The following is a 20,770-nucleotide window of genomic DNA, read 5'->3' on the forward strand; positions in this document are numbered from 1 at the left end:
CTGTTTCCCCATCTATTTCCCATGAAGTGGTGGGACCGGATGCCATGATCTTCGTTTTCTGAATGTTGAGCTTTAAGCCAACTTTTTCACTCTCCACTTTCACTTTCATCAAGAGGCTTTTGAGTTCCTCTTCACTTTCTGCCATAGGGTGGTGTCATCTGCATATCTGAGGTTATTGATATTTCTCCCAGCAATCTTGATTCCAGCTTGTGTTTCTTCTAGTCCAGTGTTCCTCATGATGTACTCTGCATATAAGTTAAATAAACAGGGTGACAATATACAGCCTTGACGAACTCATAGATATGTATTAATAAATTCCACATGGAGGAATACATGATTTCCTCTCTTCCTGTGGACTGAGCTGCCTTTAATTTGCCTTGACCTGCCCAGCAGTATAGCACGATGGCTGCTTTGGTTACCTTGTGTCCCATCAAGCAAGAAAAAGGGAGCACACGATGCTTTCTTCACTGGGACCAGAACACACTGAACCCACTTCTTCGACTTCTTTATGCTGTGTGACCAAAGGACCCTGAACACTGAAGTTATTTTAGAAAGAGTTATTTGACATTGCTGAGCATATGGTTTGCATGAAGTCAGTTACAAAATAATTGGGGCTGGGACTGGATTTAAGTCACCCTAGCTTCTCACTCAGTATTCACATTACTAAATAATGTCTCTCACCACTGGTAATACCAGAAAAATGATGGGAAAATGGTCATGTATCCTGGCAGGGCTTGAAATTCAGCCTTCAGATGAAGTCACAGACACAAGGAGTTATGTGAGCATACCTTCAGTAATGAATAGACGGTCGTGAAGGCTGCTTTTCTGACTTATCACAAGGGATGTGAAGATCTAGAGAGAGAGAGAAAGAGAAAGGATGTGTCTCCACTTAAAGTCTGAGTATTTTATAACTTGATAGCTTGGCAACTGCCTGGGGTTCATATAGGGAGAAAACTGGCATTTCTTGAGCAACTGCTTTGTTCCAAGAATTACCCCATGTCCCTGATCATATTTAATTCTCAACATATTTTTATGATGGAGGATCTCCTATTCTTTCCATTTTGTTGATGATGGCACTGAGGCTTAGAGGGTTTAAGTAACTCCTGAAGTCACAGAGTGAATAAATAGAGAGTGGAATTAGTATCAAAACCTAGTCTTTGCTGGCTCCAGATTCTGTAGGTAATAATGGCTAGGAAAGATTTCAAGCTAAGCAAGTTTAGAAGAAACAAAAAATTTCCCTTGAAGTATGAGAGGCAGGGTAGATGTTAAATATTGAAAAAGCATCCTGGAAAACACAATTACCTAGAGGAAAATATTTGTGCAAATATCTGTAAGGGCTCAGGAGTAAGCATATGAGCATTGAGTAGGATAGGAAGCCTGGGGTACTTCTTGAAGGAAACAAACTGAAGTTCTTGAGAGGATAAGGTATAAGGTCTCTCAACTGGTATATTACAGTCTCAGGCAAGGAAGGACACCCCAAGGTCATGGGTGAGACTATTCACAAGAGGATGGGCTGGAGGGGAGCCCTTTACTTCATGGAAGTACCTCATAAATCTCATGTTTCTTCTTCTTTTTTTTTTTAGGGTCTGTGATGATCTTAGCAAAAAGGAAAAGAGTGAGACTGATGAGTTTCTTGAGGAGTGCATTATTGATTCTTCTCTCCGACAACGTCTTTCCATTCTCTCCCGAACTTTTGAGAATCAGAGAAAGCTGGTTCAGGCAGACAGCATGCTCTTCTTGAATACCATTTTCACTATTGAGCCTCTGGTAAGCAAATAAATACAATAAACCTTGCAATAAATGTAGTGGGGAAGAGGGCTTAATGTGATGTGAGTACTCACTCTGAGATTGATAACGGTGTGATCCAAGAGCGTAAAGATTCCATCTGAGGGACCTCATTGTCATTATGTGCCAGTGGTTAATGGTTAGAACACTCAGAGGTGACATTTATAGAGGTCACACTCTATGCCCCAGTTGCTGATAAGCACTTCATACATGATACCTACTTTATCTCATTTATATATATATATATATATATATATTATTATCAGCTATAATTAGTCTCCCATTCTATAGATGAGGAAATTAAGAGTTAGAGAAATTGGATAACTTACTCAAGGTCAAGCAATTAGTGTTAGTAGTTAGAAATTTATCCCTGATTGGCCTCACTCAACGTCTTCACTATTGACATTTGGGGCTGGATAATTCTTTGTCCTGTATACTGCAGGATATTTTAATAGCAGCTCTGACTTTTACCCATTGGATGCTAGTTGCAAGAACCAAATCTCCATCCAGATGTCAGATGTCCTCTGGTGGGAAAAATCATTTGAGTGGAAAACTGTTTTGTCCTTAATTCACTCAATAAATACTTATTGACTGCATGTTCTGTACCAGGCACTGCGTACTGGGCATTGATGAACAAAACAGACATTGTCCTTGACCTCACTGTCTAACTACTGAGACCTGAGCTAGAGTTAGAACAGAATCTGTCTGATTCCACAGACTAAATTCTCTTTTTTTTTAAGGTATGCAATGTAGTGAATTGATATTTCTATAGATGGTACTCCATTTAAAGTTATTATAAATAATGACTATAATTCCCTGTGCTGTGCAATATATCCTTGTTCCTTATCTTTTTTATACACAGTAGTTTGTATCTCTTAATTCCATACCCCTATCTTGCGCCTCTCCACTCCCTCTTCCTACTGGTATCCACTAATTTGTTTTCTATACCTGTGAGTCTGTTTCTATGTTGCTGTATATATTTGTTTTATTTTTCAGGTTCCACATGTAAGTGATAACATAGTATTTGTCATCCCCATCCGACTTATTTCACTAATCATAATACTTTCTTGGTCTATCTACTTGTTGCAAATGGCAGAATTTCATTCCTTTTTATGGCTGAGGAAAACAGAATGGGAAACACTAGAGATCTCTTCAAGAAAATTACAGATACCAAGGGAACATTTCATGCAAAGATGGGCACAATAAAGGACAGAAATGGTGTGGACCTAAGAGAAGCAGAAGATATTAAGAAGAGGTGGCAGGAATACACAGAAGAACTGTACAAAAAAGATAATCACGATGGTGTGATCACTCACCTGGAGCCAGACATCCTGGAATGTGAAGTCAAGTGGGCCTTAGAAAGCGTCACTACGAACAAAGCTAGTGGAAGTGGTGGAATTCCAGTTGAGCTGTTTCATATCCTGAAAGATGATGCTGTGAAAGTGCTGCACTCAACATGCCAGCAAATTTGGAAGACTCAGCAGTGGCCACGGGACTGGAAAAGGTCAGTTTTCATTCCAATTCCAGAGAAAGTGAAAGTGAAGTCGCTCAGTCGTGTCTGACTCTTTGCGACCTCATGGACTGTAGCCTATCAGTCTCCTCCATCCATGGGATTTTCCAGGCAAGAGTGCTGGAGTGGATTGCCATTTCCTTCTCCAGGGGATCTTCCTGACCCAGGAAATCCGCATTTCCTGGGTCTCCCTCATTGCAGGCAGATGCTTTACTGTTTGAGCCAATGCCAAAGAATGTTCAACTGCTGCTGCTAAGTCACTTCAGTTGTGTCCGACTCTTAGCGACCCCATTAACTACAGCCTACCAGGCTCCTCCGTCCATGGGATTTTCCAGGCAAGAGTACTGGAGTGGGTGCCATCGCCTTCTCTGAAGAATGTTCAAACTACTGCACAATTGCATTCATCTCACACGCTAGCAAAGTAATGCTGAAAATTCTCCAAGCTAGGCTTCAACAGTATGTGAACCGTGAACTTCCAGATGTTCAAGCTGGATTTAGAAAAGGTAGAGGAACCAGAGATCAGATTGCCAACAACTGTTGGATCACAGAAAAAGCAAGAGAATTCCAGAAAAACATCTACTTCTGCTTCATTGGCTATGCTAAAGCCTTTGACTGTGTGCATCACAATAAACTGGAAAATTCTGAAAGAGATGGGAATACCAGACCACCTGACCTGTCTCCTGAGAAATCTGTATGTAAGTCAAGAAGCAACAGTTAGAACCAGATGTGGAGTAACAGTCTGGTTCCAAATTGGGAAAGGAGTGCATCAAGCCTGTGTATTGTCACCCTGCTTATTTAACTTATATGCAGAGTACATCATGCGAAATGCCAGACTGGATGAAACACAAGCTGGAATCAATATTACCACGAGAAATATCAATAACCTCAGATACTCAGGTGACACCACCCTTACAGCAGAAAACAAAGAGGAGCTAAAGAACCTCTTGATGAAAGTGAGAGAGGAGAGTGAAAAAGCTGGCTTAAAACTCAACATTCAAAAAACTAAGATCATTGCATCCAGTCCCATCACTTCATGGCAAATAGATGGGGAAACAATGAAAACCATGACAGACTTTATTTTCTTGGGCTCCAAAATCACTGCAGATGGTGACTGCAGCCAGGAAATTAAAAGATACTTGCTCCTTGGAAGAAAAGCTATGACCAACCTAGACAGCATATTAAAAAGCAGAGATATTACTTTGCCTACAAAGGTTTGTCTAGTCAAAGCTATGGTTTTTTCAGTAGTCGTGTATGGGTGTGAGAGCTGTACCATAAAGAAAACTAAGTGCTGAAAATTGATGTTTTTGAACTGTGGTGTTGGAGAAGACTCTTGAGAGTCCCTTGGACTGCAAGGAGAGCAAATCAGTCCATCCTAAAGGAAATCAGTCCTGAATATTCATTGGAAGGATTGAAGCTGAAGCTCCAATACTTTGGTCACCTGATGCAAAGAACTGACTCATTGGAAAAGACCCTGATGCTGGGAAAGACTGAAGGCAGGAGGAGAAGGGGACGACAGGATGAGATGGTTGGATGGCATCACCGACTCGGTGGACATGAGTTTGAGTAAACTCCGGTGTTGGTGATGGATAGGGAAGCCTGGTGTGCTGCAGTCTGTGGGGTCGCAAAGAGTCAGACACTACTGTGGGACTGAACTGAACTGTATTACACGCCACACACCACATCTTCTTTATCTGTTTGTCTGTTGGTGGAATTAGATTGCCATAGATTAATTGACTGTAGGTGTGTGGGTTTTTATCTGGGCTCTCTATTCTGTTTCATTGATCTATATGTCTGCTTTCTATTCAGTGTTATTGATCTATGTGCTGGTACCACACTCTTTTGTTTAGCTTTTTAGTATGGTCTGAAGTCAGGGAGTGTGATACTTTGAGCTTTGTTCCTTTTTCTTGAGATCGCTTTGGTTATTTGGGGTCTTTTGTGGTCCCAAGTAAGTTTTAGGTTTACTTTTCTAGTTCTTTGAGAAATGTCATGGGTATTTTAATAGGGATTATATTAAGTCTGTAGATTGTTTTGGATAATGTGGCCTTTTTAACAATGTTATTTCTTCTAGTCCATGAATACAGGATACTTTTCTACTTATTTGTATCATTTTCTATTTCTTTTTTTTTTATTCTGTTTTTTTTTTATTTTATTTTTAAACTTTACAATATTGTATTAGTTTTGCCAAATATCGAAATGAATCCGCCACAGGTATACCTGTGTTCCCCATCCTGAACCCTCTTCCCTCCTCCCTTCCCATACCCTCCCTCTGGGTCGTCCCAGTGCACCAGCTCCAAGCATCCAGTATCATGCATCGAACCTGGACTGGCGACTCGTTTCATACATGATATTATACATGTTTCAATGCCATTCTCCCAAATCTCCCCACCCTCTCCCTCTCCCACAGAGTCCATAAGACTGATCTATACACCAGTGTCTCTTTTGCTGTCTCATACACAGGGTTATTGTTACCATCTTTCTAAATTCCATATATATGCGTTAGTATACTGTATTGGTGTTTTTTTTTTCTGGCTTACTTCACTCTGTATAATAGGTTCCTGTTTCATCCATCTCATTAGAATTGATTCAAATGTATTCTTTTTAATGGCTGAGTAATACTCCATTGTGTATATGTACCACAGCTTTCTTATCCATTCATCTGCTGATGGGCATCTAGGTTGCTTCCATGTCCTGGATATTATAAACAGTGCTGCGATGAACATTGGGGTACATGTGTCTCTTTCCCTTCTGGTTTCCTCAGTGTGTATGCCCAGCAGTGGGATTGCTGGATCATAAGGCAGTTCTATTTCCAGTTTTTTAAGGAATCTCCACACTGTTCTCCATAGTGGCTGTACTAGTTTGCATTCCCATCAACAGTGTACCACTTGTAAAAGAGTGAAACTAGAACACTTTCTAACACCATACATAAAAATAAACTCAAAATGGATTAAAGATCTCAACGTAAGACCAGAAACCATTTTCTGTTTCTTTATCTGTGTCTTTAGTTTTCAGAGTATACGTCTTTCAATTCCTTCATTAAGTTTATTCCTAGGTATTTTAATCTTTTTAATGCAATTGTAAATGGAATTGTTTTCTTGATTTCTTTTTAAATTGTTCATTATTAGTGCATAGAAAAGCTACAGATTTCTATATATTAATCTTATATTCTATAATGTTACCAAATCATTTATTAGTTCTAGTAGTTTTATGGAAGAGATTTTAGGATTCTTTTTATATAGTATCATGTCATTTGCAAATACTGACAGTTTCATTTCTTCCAGTTTAGATTCTTTTTGTTTCTTTACTTATCTGATTTCTGAGGCTGGAACTTCTAATACTATGTTAAATAGAATTGTCAAGCGTGGGCATCCTTGTCTTATTCCTGATTTTAGAGAAACAGCTTTTAGCTTTTTACCACTGAGTATTATATTAGCTGTGTATTTATTGTAAATGGGCTTTATTATGTTGAGATATGTTCCCTCTATACCAACTTTGTTCAGAGTTTTTGTCATGAATGACAATTGAATTTTGTTGAATGCTTTTTCTGAATCATTTGAGAAGTGATCCTGTGGGGTTTTAACCTTTGTTTTGTTAATGTGGCATGTCACAGTGATTTATTTGTTTATATTGAACCATCCCTTCATCCCTGGAACAATCCCACTTGATCATGATGTATGATCCTTTTTATATATTGTTAAATTTGGCTTGCTAATATTTTGTTGTTGATTTTTGTATGTGTATCCTTCATAGATATTGGCCTGTAATGGTCTCCTGTTTTTTTTTTTTTTTTTTTGGCAGTATCTTTCTCTGGCTTTGGTATCAGGGTAATGGGCTCATAAGATGAGGTTGGGAGTGTTCCCTCCTGTTTAATTTTTTGGGTTAGTTTGAGATTGATAAGTAGTTTGATAGACTCTTCTTTATATGTTTGATAGAATTCCCCGTGAAGCCATGCAGTCTGGGACTTTTTTTCTCTTAAAAATTTTTTGATTACTAATTCAATTTTGATACTAGTAATCGATCTTTCAGATTATTCTTTTCCTGATTCAATCTTGGAAGATGGTATGTTTCTGGGAATTTACCCATTTCTTCTAGGTTGTCTAATATGTTAGCATATGACCATCATAGTATTCTCTTACAATTGTTTGTATTTCTGTGATATCAGTTGTAATTTCTCCTCTTTCATTCTTGTTTTATTTGCATTCTCCCTCTTTTTCTCTTAATGACCCTGGCTAAAGGCTTATCAGTTTTATTTATCTTGGTGTCACTGATTTTTGTTGTTGTTGTTCTCCGTTTTATTTAGTTCCTCTCTTATGTTTATTCTTTCCTTCCTTCTACTGATTGTAGGCTTTGTTTGGTCTTCTTTTTCTAATTCATTTAGATAATAAGTTATATTGTTTATTTGAAATTTTTCTTGTTTCTTGAGGTACAACTATATTGCTATGAATATCTGTCTTAGAACTGCTTTTGCTGTATCCCATGGATTTTGGAAAGCTGTGTTTTTATTGTCATTTATTTTGACGTATTTTGATGCTTTCTTTTTTGATTTCTGCCATGACCCATTGAATTTTATTTTTTTTTTATTTTATTTTATTTTTTTTTAATATTGGCTCCTTTATCTTTATTTTTATTTATTTTTTTTTCCTCTAATTTTATTTTATTTTTAAACTTTACAGTTTAGTCTCCATGTGTTTGTGTTTTACCCATTTTTCTTCCTGTAATTGATTTCTGCTTTCATACTGTTGCAGTTGGACATGATGCTTGATATAATTTCCATCTCTTAAATGTGTTTAGACTTGTTTTGTGACTTGGCATGTGATCTGTTCTGGAGAATGTTGCATGTGTACTTGAAAAGAATGTATATTGTGCTGCTTTTGAATGGAACGTCCTGTAGATATTTATGAAGTACAGCTGGTCTGATATGTCATTTAAGGTCATAATTTCTTTATTGATTTTCTGTCTGGTGATTGGTCCATTGATGTAAGTGAGATGTTGAAGTCCACTACTATTATTACATTATTGTAAATTCCTCCCTTTATGTCTGTTCATATGTTTTTTACTTTTATGTGCCTATATCACAGATCAAACTGCTGACCGCTCTGCCCCACGGCCTCAAAATGAATAGCCAGCATCTTCTGTATGTGCTGGGCACTGTGTGTTATTTTAAACTTAGCAAGCATAGACTGATGTGAGGGTAAAGACAATAATAGGAGTTAAGAAAGCCCACAACTAGTTAGAGCTGCTGGATTGTTACCATTCAGACCTGTTGGGCACAAGGACACATTAGAATAAAAAGTCATTTGTGAGAAATGCCACTGACTTGTATACAGCAGTTTTCCTTTTATCTGTACCTCGAAATTATGATTACAAGATATAACATAGAAAAGGTATTCCATGGCTAAGTAAGTTTGAGATACACTGGGCTCCATATTGTTTGAAAGGTTTATTTTGCTGTTAGATGGCTAAAAGTCTTTCCTATGATAATGAGCATCATACATCTCTAAGAGGAAGCCTTCCGCTTGGAGATACCCTTTGGAACTAATGTTTAGTAGAATTGGCTATGTGAATCACTGGTAAAGATTGTCAGGACGCTAATTCAGAGGCTGAGGTGATTATCATAGGCTACAAAGTTAGAGTAGGCTTTTTGAGAGCGGAGCCTTGAGTTGGATCTTGCAGAATGGAACTTTTGGAAAACAAAATTGGGGTTTCATTCAAGGAGTGGTTCGTTTAGAGCTCCATTAATGGTTCAGTTTTGCTTGAAGTAAAGGGTTCGTGTAGGAAAATAAGGTTGGAGATGTGGATTGAGGCTGAATCTTCTCTCATGTCAGAAGACAATCTAGGGTTCAACTGAGCCAAGGGATCTTCAGATATAATGAGTTAGACCAGAAAGAGGTTAAGTCAAGGTGAAAATATAGTCTTGGAAGGACAGGACACGTACCTGTAAAAGTAAGCCATACCCAAAGATGTGAGAAGCTCAAGAAGGCATTACAAATCCCAGGCAAGTAAGTTGCTGAGTGGGACAGAGGCAGGGAGGAGCAATCAGTCAGGGCAATCTTAGACATGGCTGGCAAGGCCCAGAGTGTGGGCAGTCCAAGATTTTTCCCAGCTGGTACAGAGAATCCAGGCTGATGACTGCTGTCCTTTTCTCATAGCCTTCTGGGGTTGGGTGACTCTGGGATGGCAAAGATTGGTAGTCAAAAGGAGGTGGGAGGCCCACAGCTAAGGCTTGTACATATTAAATTCAGAAGTAAAAAGACTAGGCTTAACCTCAGATTTTCTTTTCTTCATGCACAAAACCCAAAGCTTCTCATTGCAGATGTTAAATGTGTTAATATGTGGCATTTAATATTATTTTTGAATTCTAAAATAGGAACTGAATTGGGCACAAGGCATATTTTTACCATTAGGAAGAAAACCACTTTATAAGATAGTGATACACAGATATGATATCTTTTAAATAAATGAGACTAATTTTGTTTATGTTGTATGAAAAGAATCTCCAGGAAGGGGATAATATTTGCTTAGTATATAAGTGATGCTTATAGCATCTGTAATGATTTTATCTTTTCTGTAAAGTATTCAGGCTTTCTTCTCATGATAGTATTTATTAGCTGATTCTTGATAATTTTTGCAAATTGAAAAATGAAGTCATGAATTTTCCCTCATGTCTTCCTTAGTGTTTTTCTGGTAGAAAGAGCAGAACTCAGTATCTGTTATAGTGAATTATTTATTGATATTAAATTTCCTTTTTTCCTACTTAGAGACCCTGATAGTTTTATAGAAATACAGTTCTTGTGAGTGTAATGCAATCTTACCTTGTAAATTACTTTTGAAGTTATTTATGGGAAAATTTTGTACCAGTAGCTTCTTGACTCAGATGTGAACTATGAGTATTTTCCACCGTTGAGATTTTGGTTTTATGATACAGGTAAATGAATTCTATGAGGGAGCTGGTAAAAGATTTATAGTAGAGATTAGATCTGACCTGAATATTGGAGGAAGGGTAAGATTTAAGAAAGGAAGAAGAATGTTTCCAATTGGTAAAGTTATGAAAACAAAGAAAAGAGAAAGTGTTAGGTTCATAGCCTATTAAATAGCAATGAAACGATAAGTTTGTCTGGAGCCGGTGGTCATGGAGAATATAAGAACTGAGATTGAGAAGGAGAGTTGGCATGTCTGGGCTGCCCTGGCAACCTGTTATGCTATGGCTGACTGTCTCCTACACTGTGTTTCTGTAAACACTGGATCTGACAGGTGGTAGTGTATGTTCCCTGCAAAAAGGGAATTTTGCAGTCAAATAATTTTGGGAAATACTGATTCAAGAGACTGTGACTCTCAAAGGGCAAAGTGCAAACAGTATTTCCCCATGACCAGAGACCCCTTTTCCCACAAAATATATACTGGAGTCAGTGTTCTGTGGATCCTAGTTTGATAACTGATACTGAGGGTTTCTGAGACTCAGTTCAGTTTTGGATCAGGCACAGGGAGTGTTCAGTGTGTTTCAGAAAGATTATCTTAGCGTCCACTTGTGGATCAAATTGGAGGAGGATGCATAGGGGTGGGATGGGTAGTGCAGGTCAGGCAGGGGAAATTCACTAATGCAGGGAAGGTCAGGCAACTGAATATCTGCTGGCAAGTGGAAGGTGTGCTCTGTGAAGGTGATGCTGACCTGAAACAGCCTGATGACAGTCGGAAAGCAATGGAAATGGCAGATGTGAGAGATGCTCAAAAGAAAGACACCTAAGTGCTTTTTGGTAGACTGGCTATTGAGGGTGAGACATGGTGAAGAATCACATGTCTTCTCAGATCTGAACTAGAGTGACTGGGAGAATTATGACTTATTAGGAACTGGCAAGCCAGAAGTCCTGGGTTTCACTCCTAGCTTTGCCAATAGCAAATGTGACCTTAAGCAAGCCATTTCATCTCCTGTGGCATCAGCTGCCTCGAATACCAGATAAGGATATTTGGGTAGGGCGTGTTGATCCTTTTTGGCTAGTAGGTTATGATTCTCTAGTCTGACAGACTCTGAGCTCCTTAAAATCAAGAAGTGCCTTATCCTTATCTATACCCCATGCATAGCACAGTACCAATTAATGGGTGGATGAAGGAATAAATGAACAAATGGAAATCAATTAATGAAGATGAATTTGGTTCTGAACAGGTTGAATTTGAGATGACACTAGATTTCCAAATAATTTTGAAAATACAGTACTTAATTTGTGGGATGGGAATCAGATCTGGAGGCAAGATTTATGAGTATCCTTTGGAGGTCTTCACAGAAGGGATGAAGAGCAGATGGAAATTCTAAAATAAGAACAGAGCACAGGAAGAAATTTGCAGCAGGCCTAAGATAGCCCCCAGGTGCTCACCTTTAGAGGCCCTGCAAAGAGGGGAGAGGTTGTTACTTCACAGAGAAGGAAGGCCAAGAGGAGAATCAGCTGACTGAGAGCTCACCAGGTCATCCTGCATGTCTTTCTACCCTATTATGCCTTGTCCATCACAGTTTTCTACTGAAGGATCTTCTGAATCTTGCTCATGTATAAGATCAGTTGTGCCAAATGGCCACTATTTAATTTCTGACAGTTGAGCTATGCATCAGTGATTAGTTTTCTTTATTAGGATGTTATTCTTTTTAATTAGTTTCTTGAACTATGAGTTCACAATAGAAGCAGGGATGATTAAAACCAAGCAGTGCCACCTACTGATCTAACAGTCAGTCTCTAACTGATGGCCTGCTCAAAAAATAAAATTAAAGGTTGATGTAGGGGTTTAGAGACTATCTTGCTTTCTGTTAGGTCCTTCAGCCTCTATGTCCACTAAGGAAGGATATTTTCTTCAAATGAGGTAAACTTAAAAAGTAAGTTTAAAAACCAAAAAGAAAAAAAAATGGTACTTTAGGGTCTGAAAATAAGTGATAAATGATATGCTTATTTTCTCAGACCTTTGTCTATATATCTGGTTCTTTAAATGCATCAGCTCAAATAGAGGTTAGTTTAGCCCTTATTGTGTTCCTTGCATATTGAGTGTTTTATGGGAACATTGTTCCTCTTTTAGAGGCTCTTTGAATTTAAAGCAAGTAGATTCAAGATTAAGAGATCAATCACTGTCCATAAATTGTCAAAAGGTGGTGAGGGTTTGAATTTAAATCACATTTTGTTTATATGATCTTGTGAGAAGTAGTTTGACTCAGTGCTGTAAGAATGATCCAAAACTCTGGAACTACAGGTTCTTACTCTATTCTATGACCTTTTCACTGCTTGATACCTGGTTGGTTCCACTGTCTCAGTTCACCTTCTTCTCATCATGCTCATTGAATACCATTGCTATAGGGTCTGTTGGGAGAATCTTGGGGAGTTACGCCTGGGCATCTTTGGATCTTGTGTGGTCACAGAGCACAGAAGTGGAAGTTTGTCTTTTGAGAGACCCCAGACATGTTCATTAGTGGAAGAAAGGTATGGGCAAAAACACAAGAAGTAGGCAGTTTTGGGCAAATACATGAAAACTGGATGGAAGGGATTTTTTTCAACTTAGTTTGTAATTTCTTGATATTCTAATAGTAATCACTGACATTCGAATAGTAACAAAAATTGTTGTTCTAGTCATTAAAACATGTTGTGTATTACTGCTATTTACATCAAGTTCCTCCTGTCAGTTCTTTTGATAACATCTCAAAATACTAATGTCCTTAACCTAAAATTTCCCTTTATTCCTTACCTAGGGAAGGCACTAGGTTCTATAGAATACTGATCATTTCTCAAGCCACCTGCATCCACACAGGTTTCTTTCCCCTTTGGGAAAGAATCACAAAATTGAGTCTATTATGCATGTTTTGTGCCTTCCAGAAAAACGAGTGAAATGGACTACTTTCAGAAATGTAATATTCTATTTTACTAGATGGACTCTAGCTGTACAGAATTTTGACAGTCTTATTCTCTAATTTCCTTTGCTTATGTCTCTTGAGTACCCTGAGTGAGAGAGATTTAAAGACAAAAAACACAATTCTGAGAATTGAGAGGCAGAAGAATATTACAGAGCAAAAAAAGAGAATTAAGCTTTGGATTTCCATGGGCATCTAGGAGTCCTCTGAGAAATCACAGCATAGGTGTGATAGCCTTGCTTCTGAACTCTGGTACCGCTAGCTCAGGTCACACTTTTAAAATGCAGCAATTTTCTGAATGTTGAACACTAGATATTTTCTCAAAAAGAAATGTCTGAGAATTTAAAGATATTTGCCCAAACTGGCCCTAACTGATGGACTGACTGACATCAGGGAAAACATGTCTGCTTCTTTTAGCAAATGTCTTCCATCAAAGCAGACTGCATCCAGTATTCCTAGGAAGCTTCAGCTTAATTTAACTAAGTCTTTTAAAGGGAGAGAAACTTGATAATTTCTTTATTATCATGTAAGAAACAGTAAACCGTGCTTTGTCGTCACCTAAGCCTGCAGAAAACGGGGGATTCAGCAATTCAGACTTTGAAAGCACAGCTCAAATTTAGTTTACTTTATTTTTCTCAAATTGGCATCGCATGTGAGCTCAGCAGAACTAGGTTGGGTGGGAGCCCAGATGGCTAGCAAAGAGGAAGGATCGAGCTTTTTACTGCAAACCCCTTCCACTTCTCGTACCATTAGTCGTGAGTCACATTGCAAACATGTGGGCGCTGACTTCTTGGAAATGGACACCGGAAAGGAGAAAAGAGGACAGGGATGTGCTGAGAACAAACTGTCCTTGACAAGTCATGGCTTTTCCATCAGCATGGTTTTCCCATTCTTCACCCTCCCTTTATTATTGTTCATCCTCTCAGATCTTTGTGCTCAGCTAAATCTTTTCCATTTGTGCTGGTATATTCACTGTTAAATACTATTTGAGAACCAGTGGAGGTAGAGGGAGACCTAGGGAGTCTTAGAACCATCAAGGTTCCTCATGGCTTGTTAAATAAATTAAGACCGTTCTTTGTTGAAAGTGATGCAGGTCTGGCTCTCTCCAGAGGAATGTAGGAACATCACACACAACTACCTCAGCTCCACAAAATCCCACTGGAGTCTTTGCTGTACATGGGTTGGAGTATCTCACCCAAAAGAGATCTTCTGTGAAACATTCTCTGAGAGATGGCCAAATCTTTTTTTTTTAAGATTTTTTTTTTAGATGTGGTGGACCGTTTTTTAAAGTCTTTATTGAATTTCTCACAATATATTCTGGTTTTTTGGCGACAAGGCATGTGGGATCTTAGGTCCTTGACCAGGGATGGACTCCACACTCCCTGTGTTGGAAGGTAAAGTCTTAACCACTGGACCTCCAGGGACGTCTCCCCAGAATAGCCAGATCTTAAAACCTTGTCTTAAAAACTTTTCTGGTCTGAATCAAAACTTGCCTAAATTCACAGTTTCCTCTCCCAGGAGATATACTGAAAGAGAAAAATCTCTTTGCATGCCATGTGCCAATTCAGTCTTTTCTTTCAATGATAATTAGAATAGTTTACCTTTAGTTTTTAGCTTCTATTTTTTCTTATTTCTCTTTGAGACACTTCTATTAATATTTGCCCCAGGTGACAATAAAGAGAACCTTCCACTGATCTGGAAGGTTCTAAGAAAGTCATTGTGGATTATAGCTGCTAATCAGTGCTTCTGTTTTTTCTCTTATTGTCTAATAGAAATTTGACTTTAATGGGATATTTTTATTTCCCAAGAGAAATTCTTTAAATTTTTCTTAAATACGATAAGATAGCGGAAACCATTCTACCAAAAGAATATTTCCATTTTGGTAGAACCTTATGAAATCCATGACACGTTATAGCTGCTCTTGAAGTCATTATTCGGTAACCTTGTTCTGAATCGGCTGTACCCTGACCCAACCGGGACAGCTTGGTGAAAATCTTCCAGGGCACTTCTCAAGAGCTGCCCCGTGCTAACGTTGACTGTGTCATTCATAGGGACCTCCTGCCAGTCACCTTCCAGAGCCCCTGAACGTTTGGGGATGCAGCATGTCCTACTGTGTCCATTGGACGAACACCAGGTCCCACTGGCTTCTGTTAAGCCTGATTGTTGGGTGTGGTGTTTTAAAACTTCTCCTGACAGTTTTTAAAAGCAGAGGCCTCACGTTTTGTTATCATTGCAGCAGGGTTCAGGAAATTAAAGAAAAAAGTACTACAGAATCCCAGCTCTGCCACTTAACTGTTGGTGCAGCCTTGCATGAGATACTTAACTTCTCCTTGCCTTGGTTTTCACGTGTTTAAAATGGGGATAATACTCCTTCACAAGGTTGTAAAGATTGAACTAGATAGTGTACATCAGCACTTAACACAGTACTGGGAACATGAGCTCTCACTTAATAGAAAATAGAACGGTTTGAAGTTAAATACAATTCAGTCTTATGTTGTGTCTAATCTCTTGCCAGATTAGAGAGTATGATTGGAAAGTGTAACATTTGAGTGGGCAAACATTTGGATTATTCTTCTAAATGTAAGTTGGGAATTAAAATGCAGCTATTTTATGATACATATAGGCAGAGTCATACTGTAAACTACTTTCCAGATAAAACAATGTATCCATGTATGTAAGCTCAATTGCTCAGTGATGTCTAACTCTTTGTGACCCCTATGCACTACAGTCCACCAGGCTCGTCTGTCCATGGGATTTTCCAGGGAGGAATACTGGAGTGAATTACAGCCCATTCTTCTTGTACTTTGGGCTTTGATTTTCAAAATTTTTCAAGAAATAATTCTTCATTGGAAAGAAGGAAGGAAGGAGATGGGTAATAGATAGGAGGGGAAAAGGTGATTTTAAAGTATTTTATTTTTATCTAAAGATTTTCAATAGAGAATTTTTAAGTCAGTTCAGTCACTCAGTCATGTCCAACTCTTTGTGAACCCATGGACTGCAGCACACCAGGCTTTCCTGTCCCTCACCAACTCCCAGAGTTTGAGCATCAAGTAGGTAATGTCATCCAATCATCTCATCCTCTGTTATCCCCTTCTCCTCCTGCCATCAGTATTGCCCAGCATCAGGGTCTTTTCCAATGAGTCGGTTCTTGGCATCATATGACCAAAGTGTTGCAGCTTTAGCATCAGTCCTTCCAATGAGTATTCAGCACTGATTTCCTTTAGGATTGACTAGTTTGATCTCCTTGTTCCAAGGAGTCTCCAAGGGACTCTCAAGAGTCTTCTCCAACACCACAGTTCAAAAGCATCAATTCTTTGGCACTCAACTTTCTTTATTGTCCAGCTCTCACATCCATACATGACTACTGGAAAAAGCATAGCTTTGACTAGACGGACCTTTGTTGGCAGAGTAATATCTCTGTTTTTCAATATGCTGTCTAGGTTGGTTATAGCTTTTTTTCTTTTTTTTCTTTTTTTACTTTACAATATTTTATTGGTTTTGCCATACATCAACATGCATCCACCATGGGTGTACACGTGTTCCCCATCCTGAACCCCCCTCCCACCTCTCTCCCCATACCATCCCTCTGGGTCATCCCAGTGCACCAGCCCCAAGCTTCCTGTATCCTGCATCGAACCTTTTCTTCCAAGGACCAAGTGTCTTTTAATTTCATGGCTGCAGTCACTATCTGCAGTGATTTTGGAGCCCAAGAAAATAAAGTCTGTCATGGTTTCAATTGTTTCCCCATCTATTTGCCATGAAGTGATAGGACCAGATGCCATGATCTTAGTTTAATAATGTTGAGTTTTAAGCCAACTTTTTCACTCTCCTCTTTCACTTTCATCAAGAAGCTTTTTAGTTCCTCTTTGCTTTCTGCCATAAGGGTGGTGTCATCTGCATATCTGAGGTTATTGATATTTCTCCTGGCCATCTTGATTCCAACTTGTGTTTCATCCAGTCTGGGATTTTGCGTGATATACTCTGCATATAAATTAAATAAGCAGGGTGACAATATACAGCCTTGATGTACTCCTTTCCCAATTTGGAAGCAATCTGCTGTTCCATGTCTGGTTCTAACTGTTGTTTCTTGACCTACATACAGATTTCTCAGGAGGCAGGTAAAGTGTTCTGGTATTCCCATCTCTTGAAGAATTTTCCAGTTTGTTGTGATCCACACAGTCAAAGGCTTTGGCATAGTCAATAAAGCAGAATTAGATGTTTTTTCTGGAACTCTCTTGCTTTTTCAATAATCCAACGGATGTTGGCAATATGATCTGTTTTCTCTGCCCTTTCTAAATCCAGCTTGAACATCTGGAAATTCTCACTTCACATACTGTTGAAGCCTAGCTTAGAGAATTTTGAGCATTACTCTGCTAGTGTGTGAGATGAGTGCAATTGTGCAGTATTTTGAACATTCTTTGGCATTGCCTTTCTTTGGGATTGGAATGAAAACTGACCTTTTCCAGTCCTGTGGCCACTGCTGAGTGTTCCAAATTTGCTGGCATCTTGAGTGCAGCATCATGTTTTAGGATTTGAAATAGCTCAGCTGGAGTTCCACCACCTCCACTAGCTTTGTTCATAGTAATGCTTCCTAAGGCCCACTTGACTTCACGTTCCAGGATATCTGGCTCTAGGTGAGGGATCACACCATTCTGGTTATCTGGGTCATGAAGATCTTTTTTGTATAGTTCTTCTGTGTATTCTTGTCACTCGTCTTAATATCTTCTGCTTCTGTTAGGTCTATACCATTTCTGTCCTTTATTGTACCCATCTAAGAGGAGAGTGAAAAAGCTGGCTTAAAACTCAACATTCAGATAACTAAGATCATAGCATCCAGTCCCATCACTTCATGCAAATAGATGGGGAAACAATGGAAACAGTGACAGACTTTATTTTCTTGGGCTCCAAAATCACTGCAGTTGGTGACTGCAGCCATGAAATTAAAAGACACTTGCTTCTTGGAAGAAAAGCTTATGACTAACCTAGACAGCATATTGAAAAGCAGAGACATTACTTTGCCGACAAAGGTCTGTCTAGTCAAAGCTATGGTTTTTCTAGTAGTCACGTATGGATGTGAGAGGTGGGCCATAACGAAAGCAGAGCACTGAAGAATTGATGCTTTTGAATTGTGGTGTTGGAGAAGACTCTTGAGAGTCCCTTGGACTGCAAGGAAATTCAACCAATCCATCCTAAAGGAAAGCAGTCCCGAATATTCACTGGAAGGACTGATGTTGAAGCTGCAATACTTTGACCACCTGATGCCAAGAACTGACTCATTGGAAAAGACTGGGATGCTGGGCAATATTGAAGGCAGGAGGAGAAGGGGACGACAGAGGATGAGATGGTTGGCAGCACCAAATCGATGAACATGAGTTCGAGCAGACTCTGGGAGTTGGTGATGGACAGGGAAGGCTGGCATGCTGCAGTCCATGGGGTTGCAAAGAGTCGGACTCGACTGAGTGAACTGAACTGAACTGAACTTGCATGAAATATTCCCTTGGTATCTCTAATTTTCTTGAAGAGATCTCTAGTCTTTCCCATTCTATTGTTTTCCTCTTTTTCTTTTCAATGATCACTATGAAGGCTTTCTTATCTTTCCTTTCATTCTTTGGAACTCTGCATTCAGATGGTATATCTTTCCTTTTCTCCTTTGTCTTTGGCTTCTGTTCTTTTCTTAGCTATTTGTAAGGCCTCCTCAGACCACCATTTTGCCTTTTTGCATTTCTTTTTCTTGGGGTAGTCTTGTTCCTTGTCTTCTGTACAATGTCATGAACCTCGGTTCATAGTTCTTCAGGCACTGTGTCTACAAGATCTAATCCATTGAATCTATTTGTCACTTCCACTGTATAACTGTAAGGGATTTGATTTAGGTCATACCTGAATGGTCTAATGGTTTTCCCTACTTTCTTCAATTTAAGTCTGAATTTTGCAATAAGGAGCTCATGATCTGAGCCATAGTCAGCTCCCAGTCTTGTTTTTGCTGGCTGTATAGAGCTTCTCCCTCTTCAGCTGCAAAGAATATAATCAATCTGATTTTGAAATTGACCATCTGTTGATGTCCATGTATAGTGTCATCTCTTGTGTTGTTGGAAGAGGGTGTTTTCTGTGACCAACGCATTCTCTTGGCAAAACTCTGTTAGTCTTTTCCCTGCTTCATTTTGTACTCCAAGGCCTAATTTGCCTGTACTTCCAGGTATCTCTTGACTTCCTACTTTTGCATTCCAGTCCCCTATGATGAAAAGGACATCTTTTTTTGGTGTAAGTTCTAGAAGGTCTTGTAGGTCATCATAGAGACATTGTAGAGAATTTTTAAAGGTCCTATTTAATCATTGCCAATATCATTTTTTAAGGAGATCATTTTAATGTGATTCCCTTCTCATGATCGTATTGATTGCTTATCACGAACCAGTGGCTTTATGTTCATAAATAGCTTTCAAAACGTCTCTAAACTGTCCCTGTCAAGACACTTGGTTGTTCTTGTCCCAGAAGTTCCATTTCCAGAAATATTTAATATTTGGGCCAAAAACACAAACATAGCAAATTAACTTTAAACTTGAAAATTCAAAGTTGATTTCTTCTAGCAGGTCACTTATAAGTGAAATGTAGTGGTGGTTCTGAGGGGAAAACAAAAGATTAAGACCAAGAAGGAAGATCATTACAGTAAAACTGAAGGCCATTTTACCAATTATTTTCAACAAACAAGATAATGGGCATCTGCAGATTATGTTCTACATTCTCAGTCTCTCATTTGGAGCAGGAAAATGGACAACGATGGGAAAGGAGTTGTTTGTGGAAGGCAAAGGAGAACAGCAGGGGGTTCTGGGTGATGAGGCTAGTTTCACAGGCCTGGGAGGAAACGATACTGATGTCAGAGCCAGCAGGGAACATTCTGAATGTTTTGGCTCTCAGAAAGAAACTTTAGAACTGAGCAATAAAGAAAGAAAAATTCTTTTTCAGAGACGACATAAATGGCATGGTAGTTAACTTCAGAAATGTCTGAAAAGTAATATGAAATATATCAAAGATACATAAGTAAAAATGGGATCATCTTAGGCTGATGACCTGTTTCTGGTATTTGCACTCTCTGATTTGGTAGGAAATGCTGTAGTGAGTTTTTGCTGTTAAAAAAATTAAGTTCTTTAACTTTTATTTTAATTCCAGCTAAAAAATAAAAGTGTCCTTCTACATGTTCCTAACTCCTTGATATGACCTTTTGTGAGAAGCATCCCTCGGTGACAGAAAACTGAATGACTATACTTCTGTTTTTACAGATACACTCAGCACTCTTAATGCACGTAGGCTGCTACAAGCCCAGGAGAGGGTTTAGAATAGGATTTGTCCTTGAATTATCTCCTGGGGCTCAGTAAAAGCTGTAAATTACTAGCAGATGTTGTAGACACAATAAAACCACTGCAGCCTAGGATAAGAAAGCAAGGTACCCACAGTCGCATTCGCCCAGTCTGAACACCCGGTGGGCTCAGACTCTCTTGTACTGGTCTTCCCTTGCCATGCAGAAGGCTTTCTAAGCCTCCAAGCCATCCATATCAGACAGTCTGCTCCTGGGGCACATCCAGATGTTACTGCTCCTTCCTCTGGGAGATTCT

At 39.0% G+C, this 20,770-nt stretch overlaps 1 protein-coding gene across 1 annotated transcript in view; it reads left to right on the forward strand.

Moving 5' to 3' along the window:
• Positions 1-20,770, forward strand: part of HYDIN (HYDIN axonemal central pair apparatus protein) — a 345,392-nt gene that overhangs the window by 84,641 nt on the left and 239,981 nt on the right. Inside the window, 1 exon segment of the mRNA XM_070770879.1 lies at positions 1,584-1,767. Within this exon segment, the coding sequence (XP_070626980.1) occupies positions 1,584-1,767 (184 nt within the window).

The sequence above is a fragment of the Bos indicus genome, chromosome 18 (assembly GCF_029378745.1).
Source record: "Bos indicus isolate NIAB-ARS_2022 breed Sahiwal x Tharparkar chromosome 18, NIAB-ARS_B.indTharparkar_mat_pri_1.0, whole genome shotgun sequence".
Lineage (NCBI taxonomy): Eukaryota > Metazoa > Chordata > Mammalia > Artiodactyla > Bovidae > Bos > Bos indicus.